General features: G+C 44.2%; 1 protein-coding gene across 1 annotated transcript; it reads left to right on the forward strand.

Annotated features, from left to right (window-relative positions):
* Positions 1 to 128: 128 nt before the first annotated feature.
* fam83c (family with sequence similarity 83 member C) lies at positions 129 to 16,666 on the forward strand. Its single transcript, XM_047348670.1, has 5 exons — positions 129 to 1,496; positions 6,455 to 6,622; positions 7,549 to 7,673; positions 12,441 to 12,674; positions 13,666 to 16,666. The coding sequence occupies exons 1-5, from the start codon at positions 996 to 998 to the stop codon at positions 14,450 to 14,452; spliced, it is 1,815 nt and encodes a 604-aa protein (XP_047204626.1). The 5' UTR covers positions 129 to 995; the 3' UTR covers positions 14,453 to 16,666.
* Positions 16,667 to 20,668: the final 4,002 nt, after the last annotated feature.

The raw sequence follows: 20,668 nt of genomic DNA on the forward strand, positions 1-20,668 counted from the left end.
ATGAAGCGCTTTTCTAGTGAACTTTACACTAGAACCACATTTACCCAAACACACATATTCATCCACACATACGCAGACCAGTAAGCAGCTTGGGATTAACTGCCTTGCCCAGGGGCACGTTGACATAAACAGGAGGAAGCTGGAATCAAACCCACAACTTTTGGTTGCAAGACAGAAAAAAGTAAAGTTCAAACCTGAAAGTCCAGTTTTAGGATCATTTGATGCAAATGAAACAGAACATTTAAGCAGAAAACATCAGAATACTCTACAGTTGGCTAATGTCTTCTCTGTGCAACCTTCAGGTATTTCGTCCTCATGGGTCATTGAGCTGCTTTAACTTTAAAACTTTGAAACATCAATAACATTTAAAAAGTATATATAAAATCATTTGTTTTATTTTCTTCTGTATTTGAATCCATCTGCTTCATTTTTAACTCGGGTTCGGCTGCTGAATTACTGGGACTTTATTTATTTATTACTAGCAGCTTTATTTTGAAATCCCTGACCACTCGTTGGCTACTTGTTGTGAACTGGTTGGCCTGGTAACGGCTGGAGGGGGGGAGGAGCCAGATGACGGGCGAACCAATGAGGGGACAGAGATCAACAGGTGAGCAGAAAAGACACACCTGAACCCTGCCACTGCAACACAACACCGAGGCATTGGAAGAGGAGGCGGCCGCGGCTCAGAGAGGCTCCTGGGACTTAACATCCTGACAGACAGGGCCGGGAACCAGAGAAGCCGGGTCCATTTCGGCGCTCCGCCTGCTTTGGACCAAGCAGGAGAAAACTGTGAATTATTGCGTGAATCAGAGGTCCATTTATCTGGCTCGTCGGAGTTGGGGGGACTGTTTTTACCTGACACGGATTATTGATCAGACATTAATCTGCTTTCTGCGCTAAAAATAGCGGCAATGTTCGAGCAGTGCGGGAGCAGCAGCGACTAGTTTCAGCAGCTTTCAGGTTTAGTTCGTTAATCTTTAAACTCCCGCAGCACCATGATCAGCTCCGAAGGGCTGCGGCCCGCCACCGGCTGCAGGAAGCCGCTGGGGAAGCTCGCCTCCCGCCTGGAGGAGGTGAAGAACCCGTGGAGGGAGGGCTCCAAGCTGGAGCTGAGCCACAACGAGGCGGCCCGGTTGGCCACGGACGCGCTGCTGGAGCACGGAGAGAAGGAGTACCGGAGAGTCCTGGCCGAGGAGCGGGAGCTGAACTTCCTGTCCCCGCTGGAGATCCGCTACATCAGCCAGCATGCGGTCAGCAGGACCTCCGACCCCGACAGCTGCAACGACCGGGACGACGGGGACGCGGACGCCGTGTCCGAGCTCACCTCCGGGACATACTTCCCCATGATGTCCGACGACGAGCCGCCGATGCTGGAGCTCGGCTGGCCGGAGACCCCGGTGGGGTTCGGACCGTCAGAGACCCAGATCTACTTCCAGAGGGACAAGACCCACAACATGAAAGACCTGATCAGGTCCATGATCAATAGGGCTAAAAAGGTACGCAGGGTCAGGCTGGGGGCCACAGGGGAGGTGTTTGACCTCAGGGGCCCTTAAGGCAGGGTCATAGACAACAGAACTGGGTTTTATGTTAGAAATACAAGCTGTGGTGATTTAGAGGGTTCTTCCAACAACTAGACTCTGACTTAGACCCAAACATTGATTATTCATTAACAATAGTTTAATCAGTGGCAGTTCTGAAACATCATTATTATGATTCATGTTTTAATGGCTTTGTTTAGATGTGTTGATCCAGCTTCAGGCTGGTACAATAAACTGTTTTTATCAGATGACAGAACATAGAATTAGATTTCCTGACCCAGATTCCTCCAGGAAGCTCACCAGAAGCAGAACAGCTCTGATAAAAATCCCAGTTTGATGGAAAATTGGATCCCCACGCTTCCAGTGAATCCAGAATCTTTTAGGAATTGAGCCTTTTGTTTTTGTTCATTTACAATTCAAATAACTTTTAAATTTCATTTTCCATCTCTGTGAGACACAAAGCAAAAGGTTCTGCTGGCTCTGCATGTCTGTTTGCAGCACATCATGTCTGAGCTGCTGCTGTTCATTCTCAGAGAACTGGGTCAGAAATAGGGTTCTGTTCCTCATTTATTGCAGATTATAGCAGCTGTGCTTCCAGAACCACTAATAGCAGCAGAAGACTTTTTGTGTAGTCCAAAATAAACATCCAGATCCAATAACTCAGTGATGCTCTGTTCATTCAGAGTAATAAACATGGTGTCAATGGAACCATCAGAATCCACAGAGGTGTGTTCCCTGGCTTTCCTCCAGCTGACTGCATTAATCCATCTCTAGAGCCGACAGGCCCGGGCTGGCCCGTTCTGCACCTGCTGCTATGTTTGTTCAGTTCTTATCGGCCCCTGAGCTCGAGGCCAACTGCTCGCCGGGTCCTTCATTCATAGCTGACCTCAGATCAGTTTCCACATTCTGGCTGACGGGTCCAAACTGGTCCATTATTTTTGGATATTTTAAAATATATTTTCAGTTTGTTTAAAGTAGTTTTCAGCTTTTTAATTTATTTTCTGTCAGTAATGATATTTTCAGGTTTTATTACAGCTTTGTGCATCTTTAAAGTTTGTCTTCTTTTTAACGTGAATTTGTGCTTTTAAACCCGTCTCTGTGGAGTTTCCTCTCCAGTCATTTTGAGCATTTTTCCCGTGCTGATCCAGTTTTGCATCTTTATTGCCCCTGATGTTATTTTGTGCAGATTGGAAGTCAGGGTTTGTCTTTTTGAAGCTGTTTTGCATCTCTTTGAATCTGGTTTTACTTGTTTCAATCGCCAGAAAAACCCCAGAAACGAGTCAGGCGCTGATGCAAAGATGATGTTTAGATCATGTGACTCGGACATGGAGGCATGTTTCTGTCTGGACTTTAAACTTCCTGATGACTGATCACACTCTGTTGGGCTCTTGATGCTCTTCTGGTCCGTTGTGGAGAGCAGGTCGGATTCTATCTCTGCTGCTGCGGGCTGATCCCAGAACAGCCTCATCAGTTGGTCTGTGTGCAGACAGTCCAGCACGCGCTGCATGTGACTCACTTCCTCCTGTGTCTGTAAATAAAGGAGGTTTATGTGCAGAAATCTGACCTTTTTTAAACTATGTGCATGCAGCTGATTGTCGCTTGCTGCTTTTTCATCATATTGATCCAATAAACAAACTTTGACCTCGTCCGTGACACACTGCAGTTTGATCCAGTTAACTGGCCTCAGTTTAGTTGCAGTGGACATCAGAAACTCACAGAACAAGATGAACGAACAGAACTTGTCAGCGTTTGGGGAGGATTTGATCTCTGCTCTGATGTTTAAACACACGTTTCAAACTTTTTTACTTCTGTGTTTTTTGAGGATTTATTTCAGTTTCCAAAGTCCCGACCCAACATCATTCTGTTGTTTGAGTTCTGCAGAACTGCCTCCATGTTAAAACTCAAAGCAGAACACAACAAGATTTTATCTCCTTTAAGTTTCAAGTCATGGTGCATTCGCATTAAATATTCCATGAAACAGAAAAAGACAAACTTCACTTGTTTTTTTTTAGAATAAAGCCATAAATGAACCCAGTTTTTATTAATATGGTGAAGTTATAGAAAGTTATTTTGCATAATTTAGTCATAGTCTGCTGTAAAGCAAGTTTGTGCAGCATCATTCATATACAAGGTCATTCTAAGTGCTTTACAGTAAAATAAATGTGGATTAATAATGGATTCAAGACCAGTCTTACAATGAATGACGTGGTTACAATAAAGTAATGAGATAATTGTTGTAGTAAACCGTAATGTTTTCATACTTAATTTAAATAAGCCAACAGTTTCTGCATATCTCAAGTTTTCAGCATGGCTAGAGATGTTCTAAGACATTAACATGGAATAAAAGTGGCTCGAGGAAAGAGCCCTGAGGAACCCCACATGGGATTTTTGTTCTTTGTGATTTCTTATTGTGCCAGATGACACAACGTTTCCCCCCTCTGTCAAGTAAGGACATGTAAGGTCGTCTCTCAGAGTTGGACTGTTTTTGATCTTGGGTCTTAATTTCTTTTTAAAAGAGTGACTTGGTCCAAACAGGGAGCAGAACAGTGGAACAACTGTGTAATATAAAATAATATCCAGTTGGATTAAACTGTTTATGCATGTCATACATATTAGTCTCCATAATCATTTGGGACGATTTAACTAAAAAGAAAACGGATGGTTTATTTTACGGGTGTGAATGAGTGAAGGGTTGATTTGATGAAGAGACAACATCGTGTTTTTGATGGTAACTGTCCTGTCGCTGCTCTGTGCTGGTTTCCTTTCTCTCTTTGTCTTTTTGGTTTCAAGGAAATAAAGGGGGGGGGGGTCGGTCCTAACATCCCTCCTAGGAGGAACATCCTCCAGGAGGAGGTGCAGCATTCAGACTGAAACATCTCTCCCAGTTCCAACGTCTCACTGGTTCAAATTCACAAATCTGAATTCCTATTCTGCCTCCAGTTCAATTAATCAGAACTGATTCATAATCTCCTATTTAGGCCGTTTTCAGAGAAGTGGATCAATAAAAACCACTGAGCTCCTGGAGCTGGGTTGACTGGGTTTAGTAACGCTGTCATGTGAGCTGTGCTTGATGGAAGCCTCTAGGGCCCCAGACTGGTTAATCAGGTTATGGCAGCATGTTACTCAAAAATATTCAAATATTTATTTCTGTTTTTTTGGCTCATAATCCTAAATATGTCAAAGCAATTATGAGAAAATTGAACACAGGCATCAGCTAATCTGTTCTTTTCTCCTGATGTCCTGAATGTGAGGCGCTCATTTGAAAAGTTAGACTTGATCATGGAGACCATAGATGTTTGAAAGCAAACAGTCTTCAGACATTTCATTTGGTAACTAAAGAAAGTTAAAAATCTGCTCCTTCATGACAAAGAGATGTCCCATTAACTGGAACTAAATGTTGGATCCTCCAGGCTTAGTGGAGATTTACTCTATGTTGTAAAAGTTGTAATAATTAAGGTCACCGATGAAAGCAAGAACCTGAAGGAGGAGCCAGTTCGGACCGAGCTTCAGCTGTCTGACTCATTACACTCTAGAATAATTAGGTCTACAGAAGGGTCCAAATCACCAGCCATCCAGCACCGTGCTTTACAGTTGATATGATGAGTTCTGTTGGATTTATGGAAAACGGTGCTGTGCTCTATGTCGAAAGATCGGTCCAAACCACTTTGTTCTTGGGTTTTTGGTCATTTCTCTGAGCTTCCCACTCTGACCTTGGCCTGAATCTGATGGGACTCCTGGGAAGATTGGAAGCTGTTTTCCTCCTGGGAATAATCTTTCTACCTATAGAATGAGATGACCTTATGACCCTTCCCAGATTGATGGGCAGCGACAGTTGCTGCTGTGATGTCGTTGCTGATGTCTTTCTACCTTGGCATTGTGCTAACAAAAACCTGAATAAAAACAAGGCAATACTAAGAGAAACACTAAATAAAACTAGGGAAACGTAAAGACAAGATAAAACTTAAAGAACCTTTAAAAACTCAAGATAAGACCAGGAACAAACCTGGAAAAAGCAAAATAAAACCAAATCGTCTCCTCTGTAGATTGATGAACTTGTTTGGAAAGAACCAGTTTTAATAAAGAAACTGATGAAACCTAATTATTGTTGTAATATTTCTTGTTCCTGTTCATCTGAGGCTGAAATGACCAGATTTTCTGACCTGTTTGAGGAGCCGATGATCACCTGGAGCCCATGGAGTGGAGAGAGACGTATATGTGACGTCTATAGAAAAACTGCATTATTCCTTTAACATGTGAGCCGTTTGAATGTGGTGTGAATCAGTCGTCTGTTCTGATGCTCTCTGTGAGGTGCTGGACATTCAGGTCCAGATTGGTTTCGGTGCTGAAGCTTAAACCATAGTGAACTAAATCCTATTGTGTTATAAAGCACCCCCCCATTCATGCTTTAGTTTCTAACTTTTTAGCTGCTTCCTGATTGATTTTAAATCATTTATTTTCTTCCCTACAAGCTGATTTGTTTCTGTTCAGATCCCACTTTCACTCATCATTCCTTTTAACTCCGTTCTGTAAAATTCCACCTAGAAAATAACACCGAGGTGTCAACGAGAGACGGGTTTACAGCTGGGAAAAGATGGGAGGTGAAAGAGTTAACAGAGAAGGTCGGGAGGTCAGAAATCAGAGCTGGAGAAAAAGAAAATAAAGAGAGATATTGCCCACATTTTCAAAATTATACGCCTCAAAGAAAAAAATCCTCTCAAAATGTTCAGTTATTTGTCTAAAACTGGGAGAAAAAAGCAGCTAAAGGTCAAAGAAAAACTCTAAAATAATCCTGGAGAACTTTAAAGCAGCACCAGATTAGAAGATGAGGAGAACGTCTGGAGAGCTTTTAGCACAGGACTGTCATCGTCTGAAACCATGGCCGTCTGCATGCTGACTGACTCCAGCTGTCTCTACAGGTCATCGCCGTGGTGATGGACATCTTTACAGACGTGGACCTGATGTGTGACCTGATGGAGGCGTCCAACAAGCGGCGAGTCCCCGTCTACATCCTGCTGGACGAGAAGAACCTGAGCTACTTTACAGACATGTGTGTGGCGCTGGACGTTCAGAACTCACACCTGAATGTAAGTATTGACCAGGACAACCGTCTGTCAGAACATGCAGTTCACGGCCGGCACCCAGAACCTTCTCCTGAGGCAGATGGGGGTCTGGGTTTTATTTAGGGACATCATAGTAAAGGGGGATGAATTCAGATTCACACTTTATAGATATTTGGACCTTGGCATGGTCTACACGTCCTTATTTAAAACCTTTTTACACATCGTTACCAGAGGGGCAGGGTCATAACTGCTCTAACCGGAACCTGGGGTTCTGGTTGGTCCATCTGTAACCCAGGGCTGCAGAGTGTCAGTAGACCTGGAATCATGCTTCTCTTGGTGAACGTTGTGATGACGATTGACTCATATCTTTCTGATTCTGATGCATGGTGTCAGGAAGTACAGGATCCCGCCAGATGTTGCATCCTAGCAGTCCGTCGTCGTTGCAATGTTGAGGAGTCTGATTCCATATGATATTCTCCTCTACTTTAAACTGCTCAGGTTTATTCTGATGAATTTAAAAGCTCATTTTATGATGGCTATAAAGCATCCGCACTTCTGGTCCTTTGGGCAGCACAAATCCAATGATTGTCTGTACTGTCCAGAACTCCTGATCCAGTCCTGATATTTTTCCTCCAAGTAGTCGGAGGTTTCTGTAGTCTTTTAAACTGGTTTATATCAGTAGTTCTGCAGGCTTTCTGAAATATAGTCTTTTATAAAAAATAGAACATTATTTGTGATAAACTGGGGGTAAAAATATTGGCAATGGTTTGTCAGTTTAATAACTGTTTGGGTTTTTCCTGCAGATCATTTTAGCTGTTTGCTTTGTTTCTTTACAGAAAATCTGCTTTAGTTCTAATTCTCTGGAATTATCTCATCGGCTCTTTTTACACTGAAATTCCCCTGTGAGGTCTTATTTTTCTGCATTCATCTGATTGTATGTGTGTGTGCAGAACATGCGGATTCGCACTGTTTGTGGTGACACATACTGCACCAGAGGTGGGAAGAAGTTCACCGGTCAGGTCCTGGAGAGGTTCATGATCATCGACTGTGAGGAGGTCATTGCAGGCTCATACAGGTGAGAGGACAGAGTGGACACACCCTCTGCTTAGGCCGCCTAACTCTGACCTGTGACCTGTCAGGCAGGAAAAGCCCCCTAAACTCAGTGTTGTGTTGAAACTTAACAGATCATATTATGGTCTAGGATTTGGTCAGGGTTATTTGTGACCCAAATGACTGCAGCAGATATAAGATTTGAGTTATTGTTTTATGTGTTTGTACACGACACACTTAACTTGAAGAGCAAAGATTAAAGTTTTTTCCATCTGCAGCCTCAGTGGCAGATACAAGAAACACCAAGAGAAAGAGCAACATATTCAAAACATGAGACAAAACGCATTAAATATCAAAATGAAATAGCAAACACACAGTTATCAATCATATTTTAGCAGAAAAACAGGAAAGTTTATCTTTAATCAGCTCACCTCCTGCAGCCTGATGTTTATTTTGCATCCTCACCGATAAGCAGGACTGACAGAGGAAGCCTCACATGAGTTTGCAAATTTTTGTGGACCAGCTGATAAAGCTGATGTGCAGCAGAGCTGTCAGCCAGAGGCTGCTGTTGGTTAAAACAGTTACAGAAATACCAGAGTATCACCTTTAATTACAGTTTCACAGGAGTGACCTGCTGCAGAGACACAGAGGTCAGAGTTCATTCAGTTCAAGCTCACGTTCTTTTCTGTGTGAACGTCTCAGAATGAAACTGAACATCTGAGAGGCACAAGGTTTCTCCGCTAAGTGAAAGAGCCAAATATTTCCAAAAGCAACTAAAACTAAAGCCCTGAAGCTGGATGTGCTTCAGTGTTCTGGTTGGAATCTTCTCAGGTACGGCTCAGTTTGTTTCCAGCTGCAGCAGGATTGTCCCGGTCCACCTTGATCAAGGACTAGGTCCAAGTTCAGTTCATGTTTATAGTTCTGCAACTACAGATTCTGATCCAATCCTGATATGAATCAGTTCATTTCATGAAATGAGCTTAAAAAGAACCTGATGTCATCAGCTAGCATTAGCAACCAGCCTTTTATCAGCTCTATCATCAGTGTAATTCTCTGCTGTTCTTTGCTCACAAACATTAACTGTATTTAAATGTGGACTCAGTCAAATGTTTTGGTTTTAGTTCTCAAAAATAAAACTAAAGTTTTCCAACCAAGCCGAGAGTTTTAACTGCACACACTTTTAAAGCGCAACGAGGTTGTAAAAATCCTGTATCGGTACTGATAGTTCAGCTAAACTTAACTCTGCGGTGGTCAGAGAGCAACGTTAGATTGGACCAGGGGTGGAAGTAGTTTTAAACTCTTGCCGGTACTTGGGGGTGAAACGTGTGTGTTAATTGTTACTCTCATCTGTGGCCCCCTCGAGATGTCTCTCTCTCTCCCAGCAAAGTCCAAACTCAAACTAATTAAAACGTATCAATATTTTACTTCAGTTTCCGTCTTTTCTTTTGAACAAAGAAGTTATTGTTCTCTGCATCAAATAAAAAATTTGACAGTTCGGTTGTTTTCGTGTTTTTTATTTAAAAGTCTGTAGATGGTAAGTGATTTATTGTCCTGTCCTAATGCAAACTGCGGGGTTTTATGCCTGTGCACCGCCTGTGTAAAATCTCCCAGTCCATTAAATCGAACGCACCAATCTCCTTGGTAACCGTTTTGTTTTGGAGGTAAGCGCGCATGCGCTCTCGTGTAGTGTCTGTGAAATCTCTGGTCATAAGCGGTGTTTTCGAGCTGTACTGTGTTGCTGTAATTCAGCAACATAACATGAAACACAACTAGTTTCTCTCCCTTTGCTTTTAACTGGGGTATTTAGCAGCGAGCAGACAGACATTAAACGTAGCGGTGCTCGTTTTAAACGCTGGCAGTTCATAAAAACCTCGAGCTCCGAGGAGAGAGAAGCAAAGCAAGAGCATTCTTGTTTTAAAAAGCCATGGTGTGATCTGAATGTTCTCAGGGAGAAACATGGTGTCGGTTCTGCTGTCAGTTACTCATCCTCAGCTCAGACTGAGATCCATTGTCTTCGGCTTTCAGTCCAAAGTGTGTATCTGTCTCTTTTGTTATGTGTAAAGGCTGTGTGCAGCTTTCCTGCTCACATTGTGAGATTTGACAAATTGTGCAATCTAATGAGAAAATAGGTTCAGTTTTAGAGTGATGTCCTCTGCAGTGACGCTCAGGGTGTCTGAGTGTAAAATAGCAGTGAAGCTGACGGGCGAACTGTGCTGAGACTTGGCTTTTTCCAAGCTGTTGTCACAGATCAGCTCAGCAGAAGTGTTGATAATTACTGCATGTACTTGATGGGGTAATTATAACTCAGGCCACAGCTTGTAAAGCCCCAGGCTGTCACTATCAGGGAGTAAAGTTTGGTTGGAGTTCTGAAGCCTTTGTGTCCAAAGCATCTTCAGTCTCGTGGTGAAGCATTATGGTTGGATTCAGGTGTGCTGCAGGTATGAGGGTTGAACCGCGCAGGTTGGCAGTTTTCATACTGCTCTGCTCACTCTCAAATGAAGAGCAACATCTGCTTAAGGCACCTCAGTCAGGTCTTATCTCTGCACCGTGCCTTCCTTTATGTAACACTCACAATCACAGACAGCAGGGGACCAGTCCTTTCAGTGGGAAACTCAGCATGCATAGCTGCACCCTGACTGGTCTGCAGCCTTGCAGAACCATACTCAACAAACTGTAAAGCACTGTGTTCTGGCACCTTCCTGTCAGACCTTCTTCAGCTACAGTAACTCTTCTGTTGGATCGGATCTTTGCTCCCTACGTGCCTCGATGAGTCTGTTAATGTTTCACCTCAGTTCCTTTGTTGGACCACTTTGATCTGTACAGCTGACCTGATTGTCTACCCAACACAGTTTGGTTCAGACTCGCTGCATCAGCTAACATATCCCAGCCACTTTCAGAGGCCATGATGAAGAGATCACCAGTGTTATTCACGTCACCCGTCCATGGTCATAATGTTATGCCCGGTTGGTGTATATTCACCACATGTGATTATTATGTTTTGTAAGGCTTTATTCATAAAGATGAAGATCATGATCCCGACTCTCCTGTAAAACCTGCAAACGATAAGAATAAGAGAAGAAATGGGATCAGCTGAGAGGCTGAAGGAGCTTCATTAATAATTCATCAAACATGTTTCTTATCTGAACTGCTAACTGGAAACGTACGGTAGAAGATCTAAAACCTTCCAGGAAGCTCCTGCTTTATCTCAACGTGGCTCAACGTGTTTCTAGGTTTTATAGGTTGATAAAGCAGAACAGTAAAACAGCGTAGGAGAAGGTAATGGTTAACTCGATCTGAGCGTTTCCTTCAGAGAAAACATCAGGAAGTCCAGTGATTGACTCCTGATGTAAGCTGTTTAACAAGTTTCTCCAACAATTGTAAAAATGCTGCAGAACTTCCAGCTCAGCAGGTTTAACTACCTTCACATTTAGATCTGACAAAACACATTTCTGCTCTGATTTCTATGACAATAATTAAGCAAACTGAGCTTCTCAGTCATGTCAGAAGGTTGCTGGAACATCTGCTGAGGGAAAGTGTCTGGAGAAGCTGGAGGGAAAACGCTACCTCCAACAAATCCAAACCTTTAACCCGTTTTTCAGATCATCATGTTATTAGTTATCGGTGTATTGTAGTTGTGTCAAACTGAGAAACATAAATGTTTCCATCATTCATTTATTTCATCAGCTGTGATGTGATGCTTCAACCAAATTAGCCGCTCCTGCAGCTAACTTCACTTTATTTCCAAAATTTAATCTAATTTATTTTATTTTAGACAGATTCTGCCTTTCCTGGAAGCTTAAAAAGAACGTTACAGTTTTGTCATTTTAAAAAAGTTTTTAGTATTTTAGTGCACATTTTTAAATAAAATTTCCCATCCTAATCAGTTTTTATTTAAGAGGAAACTCCTTCTGGAAACTAAAAGATAAAAATCTAGATGCACTTTGGGAGGCGGTGAAGTGGTGCATTATCATTATTATTATTAATAATAATAATATTGATATTATTATTGATAATAATAGTAATAGTTGTTATTATTATTGCTGTTATATTTCCATCATTGAAAGGTTCAAACAAAGCTTTAATTTCTATGATTTTTTTATAATATTTTGCTAATATCAGTTTAAAATAGGAGCCTTAATATTTCATATCTGACAGACATGCAGGTTTTAATAGATGCTTGATCACTTTTCTCATTAACCACATTTATCCTTTCTGGCAGAGTTACATTAATATTAGATCCAATATCTTGATTTATTATAATGAAGTTGGATTTACCGTTAAGCTTTTAAATTTTTGTATTAGTACTGAATCAATGTTTTTGGATGTAATTACCGGTTCTGAATTGGTTTTTATTATTTCAACTAAATAGACGTGCCCGTTGAACTCACAGCAGTGAGTCATCTTCTACCAGGAAACGGTTAACGCTGACTGAAAGCTGGTTTTATCAGCTGGAGGGAGATCATTTACACAATAAATGCTGATAGATGCTCGGTGCAGCAATAATTTTCTGTTTCATCATTTCTGCACATCTCATTTTATTTACCTGATGTTAATAACTCAGTTTGATGGCCTCACACTGAGCCTCAGGAGGAACAAAGTCGGTTCTTAACCCTGGTTGTTACTGAAACTCTCATCTTACACCAGAAGCTCCTGCAGTAGCCTTTTATTTGCTGATGGTCAGAGCAATGATAATGAAATGAATTCTTTGTGTAAAGTCGCCTGGTTTTACCTCCTGAACTTTATATTTTAGAAGATAAAAAGCTGAATCCGAGTTTTCTCCTCCTCTCTGCAGTTTCACCTGGTTGTCGGCTCAGGTGCACAGCAACATGGTGATGCATTTCTCAGGTTGCATCGCAGACAGCTTCGATCGGGAGTTTCGCTGTCTGTATGCCGACTCGCAGATAATCGACAGATTCAACACAAAAGATGAAGAGATGCCTTATTACCCATCATACCAGCCCTTTCTGGCCCCTGGGATAAGCATGGGGATCGCTGGGCCCCTGGGACTGGACTTATACTCTGACAGGTATGGATATGTTCAACATGTCAGATGTTAGATGGATCCAGGTGGGAACTGGAGACATAAAATGCACCATGGAGGAAGAATCTTCATACAAAATAAAACTGATTTTGTTTGCGTGTTCAAGTGAAACCAGAAAAGAATCCAGTAGAATCAGCTTCATCTCACGGTACCTCAGCATGAGATGTTCCTAATAATTCACACATCTTCTCTGTTGATATGGTCATTTCAGAATGAGCTCAGAAACCCTCAATTTGAATGAATGCTTCAGATGAAACTGTAGAAACTTGCAGGTTAATGCAAAGGCCAGAGGAACAAAGCAAATAATTAGGAATATGTCAGATCATTACTTTAGTTGTGTTAATTAGCTTTCTGGGTCATATTAATTGGAGTTGTGGAGAGTAAAGACCTCAGATCACACCTGAAGTTATTTATCTACAGGGATGTGCTTTTCTATTCTCATTAATTCACTCTCTACATTTTTCACCTGCCTTGGTTTGCTGGTTTTTGGTTCATTTTCATGCCAATAGAGAAGAAAGAACGGGTTCGCTGGCCTCAGTTTCGAACTGGAGTCAGTTAGGTGGAAAATGTCCTGAGTGGGATTTGGTCTTGTTCACCTGTTGTGGACCTGTAACAGTTAATTCCTTAGAACCTCCGGAAAATGTAAACACTGGTTGAATTTGGTTCGTACCTTCAAAGATTTGGAAGGATTGGCCGGTTTTGTTGGTGAGTATGTTGGGTCTCACCAAGAGTTTCTCTTCAAACAGACCCAAAGGTTTTACACATTTTTTATGACGAGGCTCTTTCTGTAGTGTATTAGTTCCAAGATTAAACCTGTTTTATGGTGCCAGAGTCCTCATAGAAAGAGCTCCTTCCAAGCAAACTTCAGAACTGGGTCAGTACTGGAACCATTTAGTGGAAATCCCCCTCCGTTGCCATTTCTTGATGGAGTGATGTTATTTCAGTGAGTTGACCTTGAATGTGTTTCTTCCTGCAGGCAGCGGGACAGGAGTTGTTCTGAAAACTCCAGCAGCCAATCAAGTAACAGCGTGTCCAGTATTAAGATGGCTCCTGGAATGACCTCAAACGTCTACAAAGTCACTCAGGTTCATGAGAAGGAGTCAGCCAGCTCGTCTCTCCAAAGCCCAGAGCGAAGAACTGGAGGTGCACTAAGAGTAGGAGGACAAGCCTTGGGGCTGCGAGGTTCTCCAAATGGGGGAACCAGTCACAACCCCATTACCGATCGCCAATTACCAACTTATGCTCAATCAACAAGCATTGAGTGGAACAAGCCCAACCCAGTTGAACACTTGCGAGCAAATATTGGCAGCGCTTCCACTAAATTTCAGGGACTGGGCTTGTATGACCTCAAACCCACCTTGTTTCAAAGCAGCCCAAACACAAACCTGAACCATAAGATCCAGACACCTTTCCCACTCAATGATACTATACACACCCCGAAGCAAAGGACACCCCCCAGCCAGCTCCTCAACAAAATGTCCGACAAACTCCTGCCATTCTCTTCCAAAGATAAAGAGACCTACAACTTCCGTAGGTCACCATCCCCTCTGAACTCCTCACCCTGGGGGGGACCAGAGCTCTCTCAGCCAGAACCAGAGAGCCAGCAGTGCCCGCCACCGCCAATGTCTCCGCCGGGGCTCATGAGTCGCCAGGACCAGAAGCGAATGACGTTAGGCCACAGCAAGTTGGACCTGGTGAACCACTACAACAAGCTGAAAACTAAGCAGGTTTACAGCCGCTTTGAGCTCAAGAGCAAAAACTGAAGAACATATCAGAGGCTTCCTTTATGTCCGACTGTACAACTAAGGACTGCTTGGTCCTTATCAGAGATCTTTTTAATCCTTAATAAGCTCTTTATTATCTTCCACTGTCTGGAAATGTGGAAATCAAACTAAGGCAGCCATTTTGGCTCTGAGATGCTGTTTAGTTTCCCTCCTGAAACGAAATAAGGACCAACTGTATGTCTGTTTTTAGGATGATCTTGGTTTTCAACCCTTTCTAATTCATCATCTACTGTTTACTCATCATGTTCTAGAAACCAAGGTTGTAGCAAAGAGCTAATACTTGATTAAACCTTAACTCGACACTCCAGGAACACTTTTCCCCAAATGTTGCTGTAAATAAATACAACCATATAACCATTTTAGTGTGTAAAGACTTTAAATATAGTTTAAATATAGTTTCAACCCCCGGCAACAATTGGAAGCAATTAGAGTTTAAAATAAGTGAAACTCTTAAAGTTATTAAAATGTCAGGTTATTTTAATAAATCCTGTAAAAATTATAGCTAAACTAATACATCGTGTTGAAAGCTAATGTATTATTAAGTTTCATTAATGCAGAATTAAACATTCCCTGGATGAGGCCGTAGAGTGACCCAGTTGGCTTCAGTTAGAGGATGCAGCTGGAAATTAAAGACACAAAGATTCCCAATTTACTGATTTTTCTTTCCAATTGAAGCTTTATGAATTTTCAGGAACAAACATTTTGAAACATTCCAGCATAGATTTTCCCAGTTTACCCAGAAGCAGAAAAAAACAATAAGGTACAACATAAAAGTGCATAATTCCCTGGTTCTGTCAACAGTAACAGAGATAAGAGAGAAACATTTTTTACAAAAAGTCAATTTAACATTGTGTCAGCAGCACAGACCCAGTATCAGAGTGGGGGGTCTGGCCTGCTTCAGTCTACCAGTACCTGTATGTCTTCATCTTTCATCCTGGGCCTTTTTTCTTGCTATGTTCTATTTGACAAAGATCATTTAGTTCCTAAAATAAATCTTCTCTTGATCTGAAATGGCAGAATCCTTGAAGGAACATTCATCTTAACCAATCTTATTCAACCAATAGGAGACCGAACTACCTTTTGAAGTCATTTTTAGCAGATGTCAACCATTGTTTTAAAATTGAGTTCAAAGGGCGCTTTAACATTTTCTGAGACCCTGTCAGGAATTACCCAGGCCGATGCAAAACCCGGTGGTAGATGGGACCAAACTGGCCTATAATAAAGGAGCAATGAGATTCTCAGGATTAGTAATAAACATTAAAGCGTCATCAGCGTATAGTGAGATTCAGTGTTCTATCTCTCCTAACTTGAATGCAGAAAAACCTTGTTGAATCCTAAAAGCCTCTGCAGGGATTCGAGCACAAGTGCAAATAATGATGTCGAGAGGGGAGAACGACTTACTGATATCTGATGGCATTGAAATTCCAGTTACCATAAAAAGAGAAAAGAAATCAAGTTTACTATGTAGAATCAGGAGAAAACACATGTTTATTTTTATTAATTCATTGTTTTATTTTGTTATATGTGCGATGTTTAAAAAGAAAGCTGTTATCTCCAGTTTTTAGGAATGTGATCATTAGGGAAAATAAAACCTCCTCCTGATTTCCTGGTAACACGTGCCTTGATCATCCCGCCTTAAGGTTTACAGCCATGTTTCTTACTGTTCTGTCTCTAATGAACTGAATGAGGGACAACCGTGAGATTTTCTTCTGTTCAGCGCAGGAACATCAACAGTAACGATGTTAACAGAAGCAGCAGAATATTTGATTCTGCTGAGCGATAATGAGACATAAAACTTTGAAGTTTCAGGGCATTTTCTTCACAGCAGAGCAGATGATGATGTTCTGTTGTGAAGTTCTGCTGTGCTGCTTCCATTGGGTTGGTTCTGAAGGCACATCAGGGCTTTAACCTCGGCGGTAAGAAATAAGCAGTGATCACATGATCTGTTTGTTTACGACTCGTGAGATTTTGAACATTTGTTTCCATTATTACCTTCAGTTGAACTGGCGACAGAATTTGATCTGCTCAGCTGAATAATCTGTATTTTTATTGTACATATAGTTCAGAAAATGTCATTTGGGAAAAAAAAGCCCTGATTACTTGTTTTATGTTTAACATTTATTATTCATGGCAAAATGTGAACGTTGGTCTTCATTTTTAAGATGAACAAATTTTAATAAAACAAAAAACTGATGAGTGTTGCATTCATTTTTATCATGTTAATACAGAGGTGTGAAAGTGTTTGGCCTCCTTCTGATTTCTCTTTTTTGTATGTTTGTCACACTTAAGTGTTTTAGATCATCAAACGAATTTAAATATTAGTCAAAGAAAACACAAAATGCATTTTTAAATGAAGGTTTTTATTATTAAGGGACAAAGAAGCAAACCCACGTGGCCCTGTATGAAAAGGTGATTGCCCCGTAAATCTAATAACGTTCTCCTTCAGGACCATTTGGTACACAGCAGAATCATGGTTCCATTTATCACAGCAAGTCTTCCAGGTCCTGAAGCAGCCCCAGACCATCACACTGCCGCCACCATATTTTACAGCTGGTATGATTTTCTTTTACTGAAATGTGGTGCTACTTTCACACCAGATTTAACGGGACACACCTTCCAGAATGTTATTCATGAGGGGTTCTTGAACCATTCTTTGTCTGACCCATCACCTAGAGCCTGTTTGCCATGGGAGACCCTACCAGGGGCATTTAGGCCCCAGACAACATAGCCTCTAGGATCATTTGAGCACTCAAACCCCTCCACCATGTTAAGGTGACGGTTCAAGGAGACAAAGAATGGTTCAAGAACCCCCTCATGAAGAACAAAATATTGAGGCACGTGACGTCGCCCGGTACGGCGGAGCCGGGGTCCCACCCTGGAGCCAGGCCTGGGGTCGGGACTCGTCGGAGAGCGCCTGGTGGCCGGGTTGCTCCTCGCGGGACCAGGCCGGGCCAAGCCCGAACGAGAGACGCGAGGCCACCCCCCAGTGGGCCCACCACCTGCAGGGGGAACCGTGAGGGACCGGTGCAAAGAGGATTGGGTGGCGGACGAAGGTGGAGACCTCAGCGGCCCGATCCCCGGATGCTTAGGCTGGCTCTAGGGACGTGGAATGTCACCTCGCTTGGGGGGAAGGAGCCTGAGCTTGTGCGGGAGGTCGAGAGATATCGACTAGAAATAGTCGGGCTCGCCTCCACGCACGGCGTGGGCTCTGGAACCCATCTCCTTGAGAGGGGTTGGACTCTCTTCTACTCTGGAGTGGCCCACGGGGAGAGGCGGCGGGCTGGTGTGGGTTTTCTTGTTGCCCCCCAGCTCAGCCGTCTCGTGTTGGGGTTTACCCCAGTGGATGAGAGGGTTGTATCCCTGCGCCTTCGGGTTGGGGAGAGGTCTCTGACTATCATTTCGGCCTACGGGCCGAGTGGTAGTGCAGAGTACCCGGCCTTCTTGGCGTCCCTGTCAGGGGGTGCTGGATAGTGCCCCTCCCGGGGACTCCATTATTCTGCTGGGGGACTTCAACGCCCACGTGGGTAACGACAGTGACACCTGGAGAGGCGTGATCGGGAGGAATGGCCTCCCCGATCTGAATCCGAGTGGTGTTTTGTTACTGGACATCTGTGCTAGTCACGGATTGTCCATAACGAACACCATGTTCAAACATAAGGGTGTCCATCAGTGCACTTGGCACCAGGACACCCTAGGCAGGAGGTCGATGATCGACTTTGTTGTCGTATCATCAGACCTTTGGCCGCATGTTTTGGACACTCGGGTGAAGAGAGGGGCTGAGCTGTCCACTGATCATCACCTGGTGGTGAGTTGGATCCGCTGGAGGAGGAGAAAGCCAGACAGACTTGGCAGGCCCAAGCGCTTAGTGAGGGTCTGCTGGGAACGCCTGGCGGAACCCTCGGCCAGGGATGTATTCAACTCCCACCTCCGGGAGAGCTTCGACCAGATGCCGGGGGATGTTGGAGACATAGAGTCCGAGTGGACCATGTTCTCTGCATCTATTGTCGATGCTGCTGCCCATAGCTGCGGCCGTAAGGTCTGCGGTGCCTGTCGTGGCGGCAATCCCAGAACCCGGTGGTGGACACCGGCAGTAAGGGATGCTGTTAAGCTGAAGAAGGAGTCCTATCGGCTGTGGTTGGCTTGTGGGACTCCTGAGGCGGCTGACGGGTACCATGAGGCCAAGCGTGCTGCGGCCCGGGCTGTGGCAGAGGCAAAAACTCGGGCCTGGGAAGAGTTCGGTGAGGCCATGGAGAAGGACTACCGGTTGGCCTCGAAACGATTCTGGCAAACCGTCCGGCGCCTCAGGAGGGGGAAGCAGTGCTTTGCCAACACTGTTTATAGTGGGGGCGGGGGACTGCTGACCTCGACTGAGGACATTATCAGGCGGTGGAAGGAGTACTTCGAGGATCTCCTCAATCCTGCCATCACGCATTCCGTGGTGGAAACAGAGGCTGGGGACTCGGGGTTGGACTCTTTCATCACCCAGGCTGAAGTCACCGAGGTGGTTAAAAAGCTCCGCGGTGGCAAGGCTTTGGGGGTGGATGAGATCCGCCCTGAGTACCTCAAGTGTCTGGATGTTGTAGGGCTGTCATGGTTGACACGCCTCTTCAACATTGCGTGGCGGTCGGGGACAGTGCCTCTGGACTGGCAGACTGGGGTGGTGGTCCCCTTTATAAGAAGGGCTGCCCTTTGTCGCCGGTCCTGTTCATAACTTTTATGGACAGGATTTCTAGACGCAGCCAAGGGCCGGAGGGGGTCTGGTTTGGGGACCAGTGGATTTCGTCTCTTCTTTTTGCGAATGACGTGGTCCTGCTGGCCCCCTCTAGCCAAGACCTACTGCATGCGCTGGGGCGGTTCGCAGCCGAGTGTGAAGCGGCTGGGATGAGGATCAGCTCCTCCAAGCCCGAGGCCATGGTACTCAACCGGAAAAGGGTGGCTTGTCCTCTTCAGGTTGGAGGGGAGTTCCTGCCTCAAGTGGAGGAGTTTAAGTATCTCGGGGTCTTGTTCACGAGTGAGGGAAGAATGGAGCGGGAGATCGACAGACGGATCGGTGCGGCTGCCACAGTAATGGGGGCGCTGTGCCGGTCCATTGTGGTGAAGAGAGAGCTGAGCCGAAAAGAAAAGCTCTCAATTTACTGGTCGGTCTACGTTCCTACCATCACCTATGGCCATGAACTTTGGGTCATGACCGAAAGAACGAGATCACGGATACAAGCGGCTGAAATGAGCTTCCTCCGTAGGGTGGCCGGGCACTCCCTTAGAGATAGGGTGAGGAGCTCGGCCATCCGGGAGGAGCTCGGAGTAGAGCCGCTGCTCCTCCACATCGAGAGGAGCCAGTTGATGTGGCTCAGGCATCTATACCGGATGCCTCCTGGACACCTTCCTCGGGAGGTGTTCCAGGTACGTCCCACCGGGAGGAGGTCCAGGGGACGGCCCAGGACACGCTGGAGGGACTATGTCTCTCGGCTGGCCTGGGAATGCCTTGGGCTCCCCCTGGAGGAGCTGGAGGAGGTGTCTGGAGAGAGGGACGTCTGGGCGTCTCTGCTGAGTCTGCTGCCCCCGCGACCCGGTCCTGGATAAGCGGAAGACGACGAACGAACGAACGAACGAACCTTCCAGAATGTTCAACTTTTGTCTCGTCAGTCCACAGAGTTTTTTTCCCTGAAGGCTTGAGGATCATCAAGAAGTCTTCTGGAGAAATTGAGATCAGCCTTAATGTTCCTTTAGCTCAGCAGTGGTTCTCGTCTTGAAACTCTGCCATTCAGGCCATTTTTGCCCAGTCTCTTTCTTATGGTGAAGACATGAACTCTGACCTTAACTAAGGCAAGTGAGGCCTGCAGTTCATTGGATGTTGTTCTGGGGTCTTTTGTGACCTCATGGATGAGTCGTCGCTGTGCTCTTGGGGTAGTTATGGTCGGCCAGCTACGGTGGCCGGGGGGTGCAAAACACTTTTACAAGTACCGAAACAAATTTACATTTCAGAAAACAATTTAACAAGATGCGAAACAAATTTACATTTCTGAAAAAAAAATTTACATTTCAGAAAACACTTTTACGTTTCAGAAAACACTTTTACGTTTCAGAAAATCAACCGGAAAGGGAACGTACCAACGCCGAGGCTGACCCGGAAGTCAGCCTCAGGGCTGCATCCTTCGAAGGCCGTATTTGTTGGCCGATTACGTCACAGCGCGGCGA

The sequence above is a fragment of the Girardinichthys multiradiatus genome, chromosome 20 (assembly GCF_021462225.1).
Source record: "Girardinichthys multiradiatus isolate DD_20200921_A chromosome 20, DD_fGirMul_XY1, whole genome shotgun sequence".
Lineage (NCBI taxonomy): Eukaryota > Metazoa > Chordata > Actinopteri > Cyprinodontiformes > Goodeidae > Girardinichthys > Girardinichthys multiradiatus.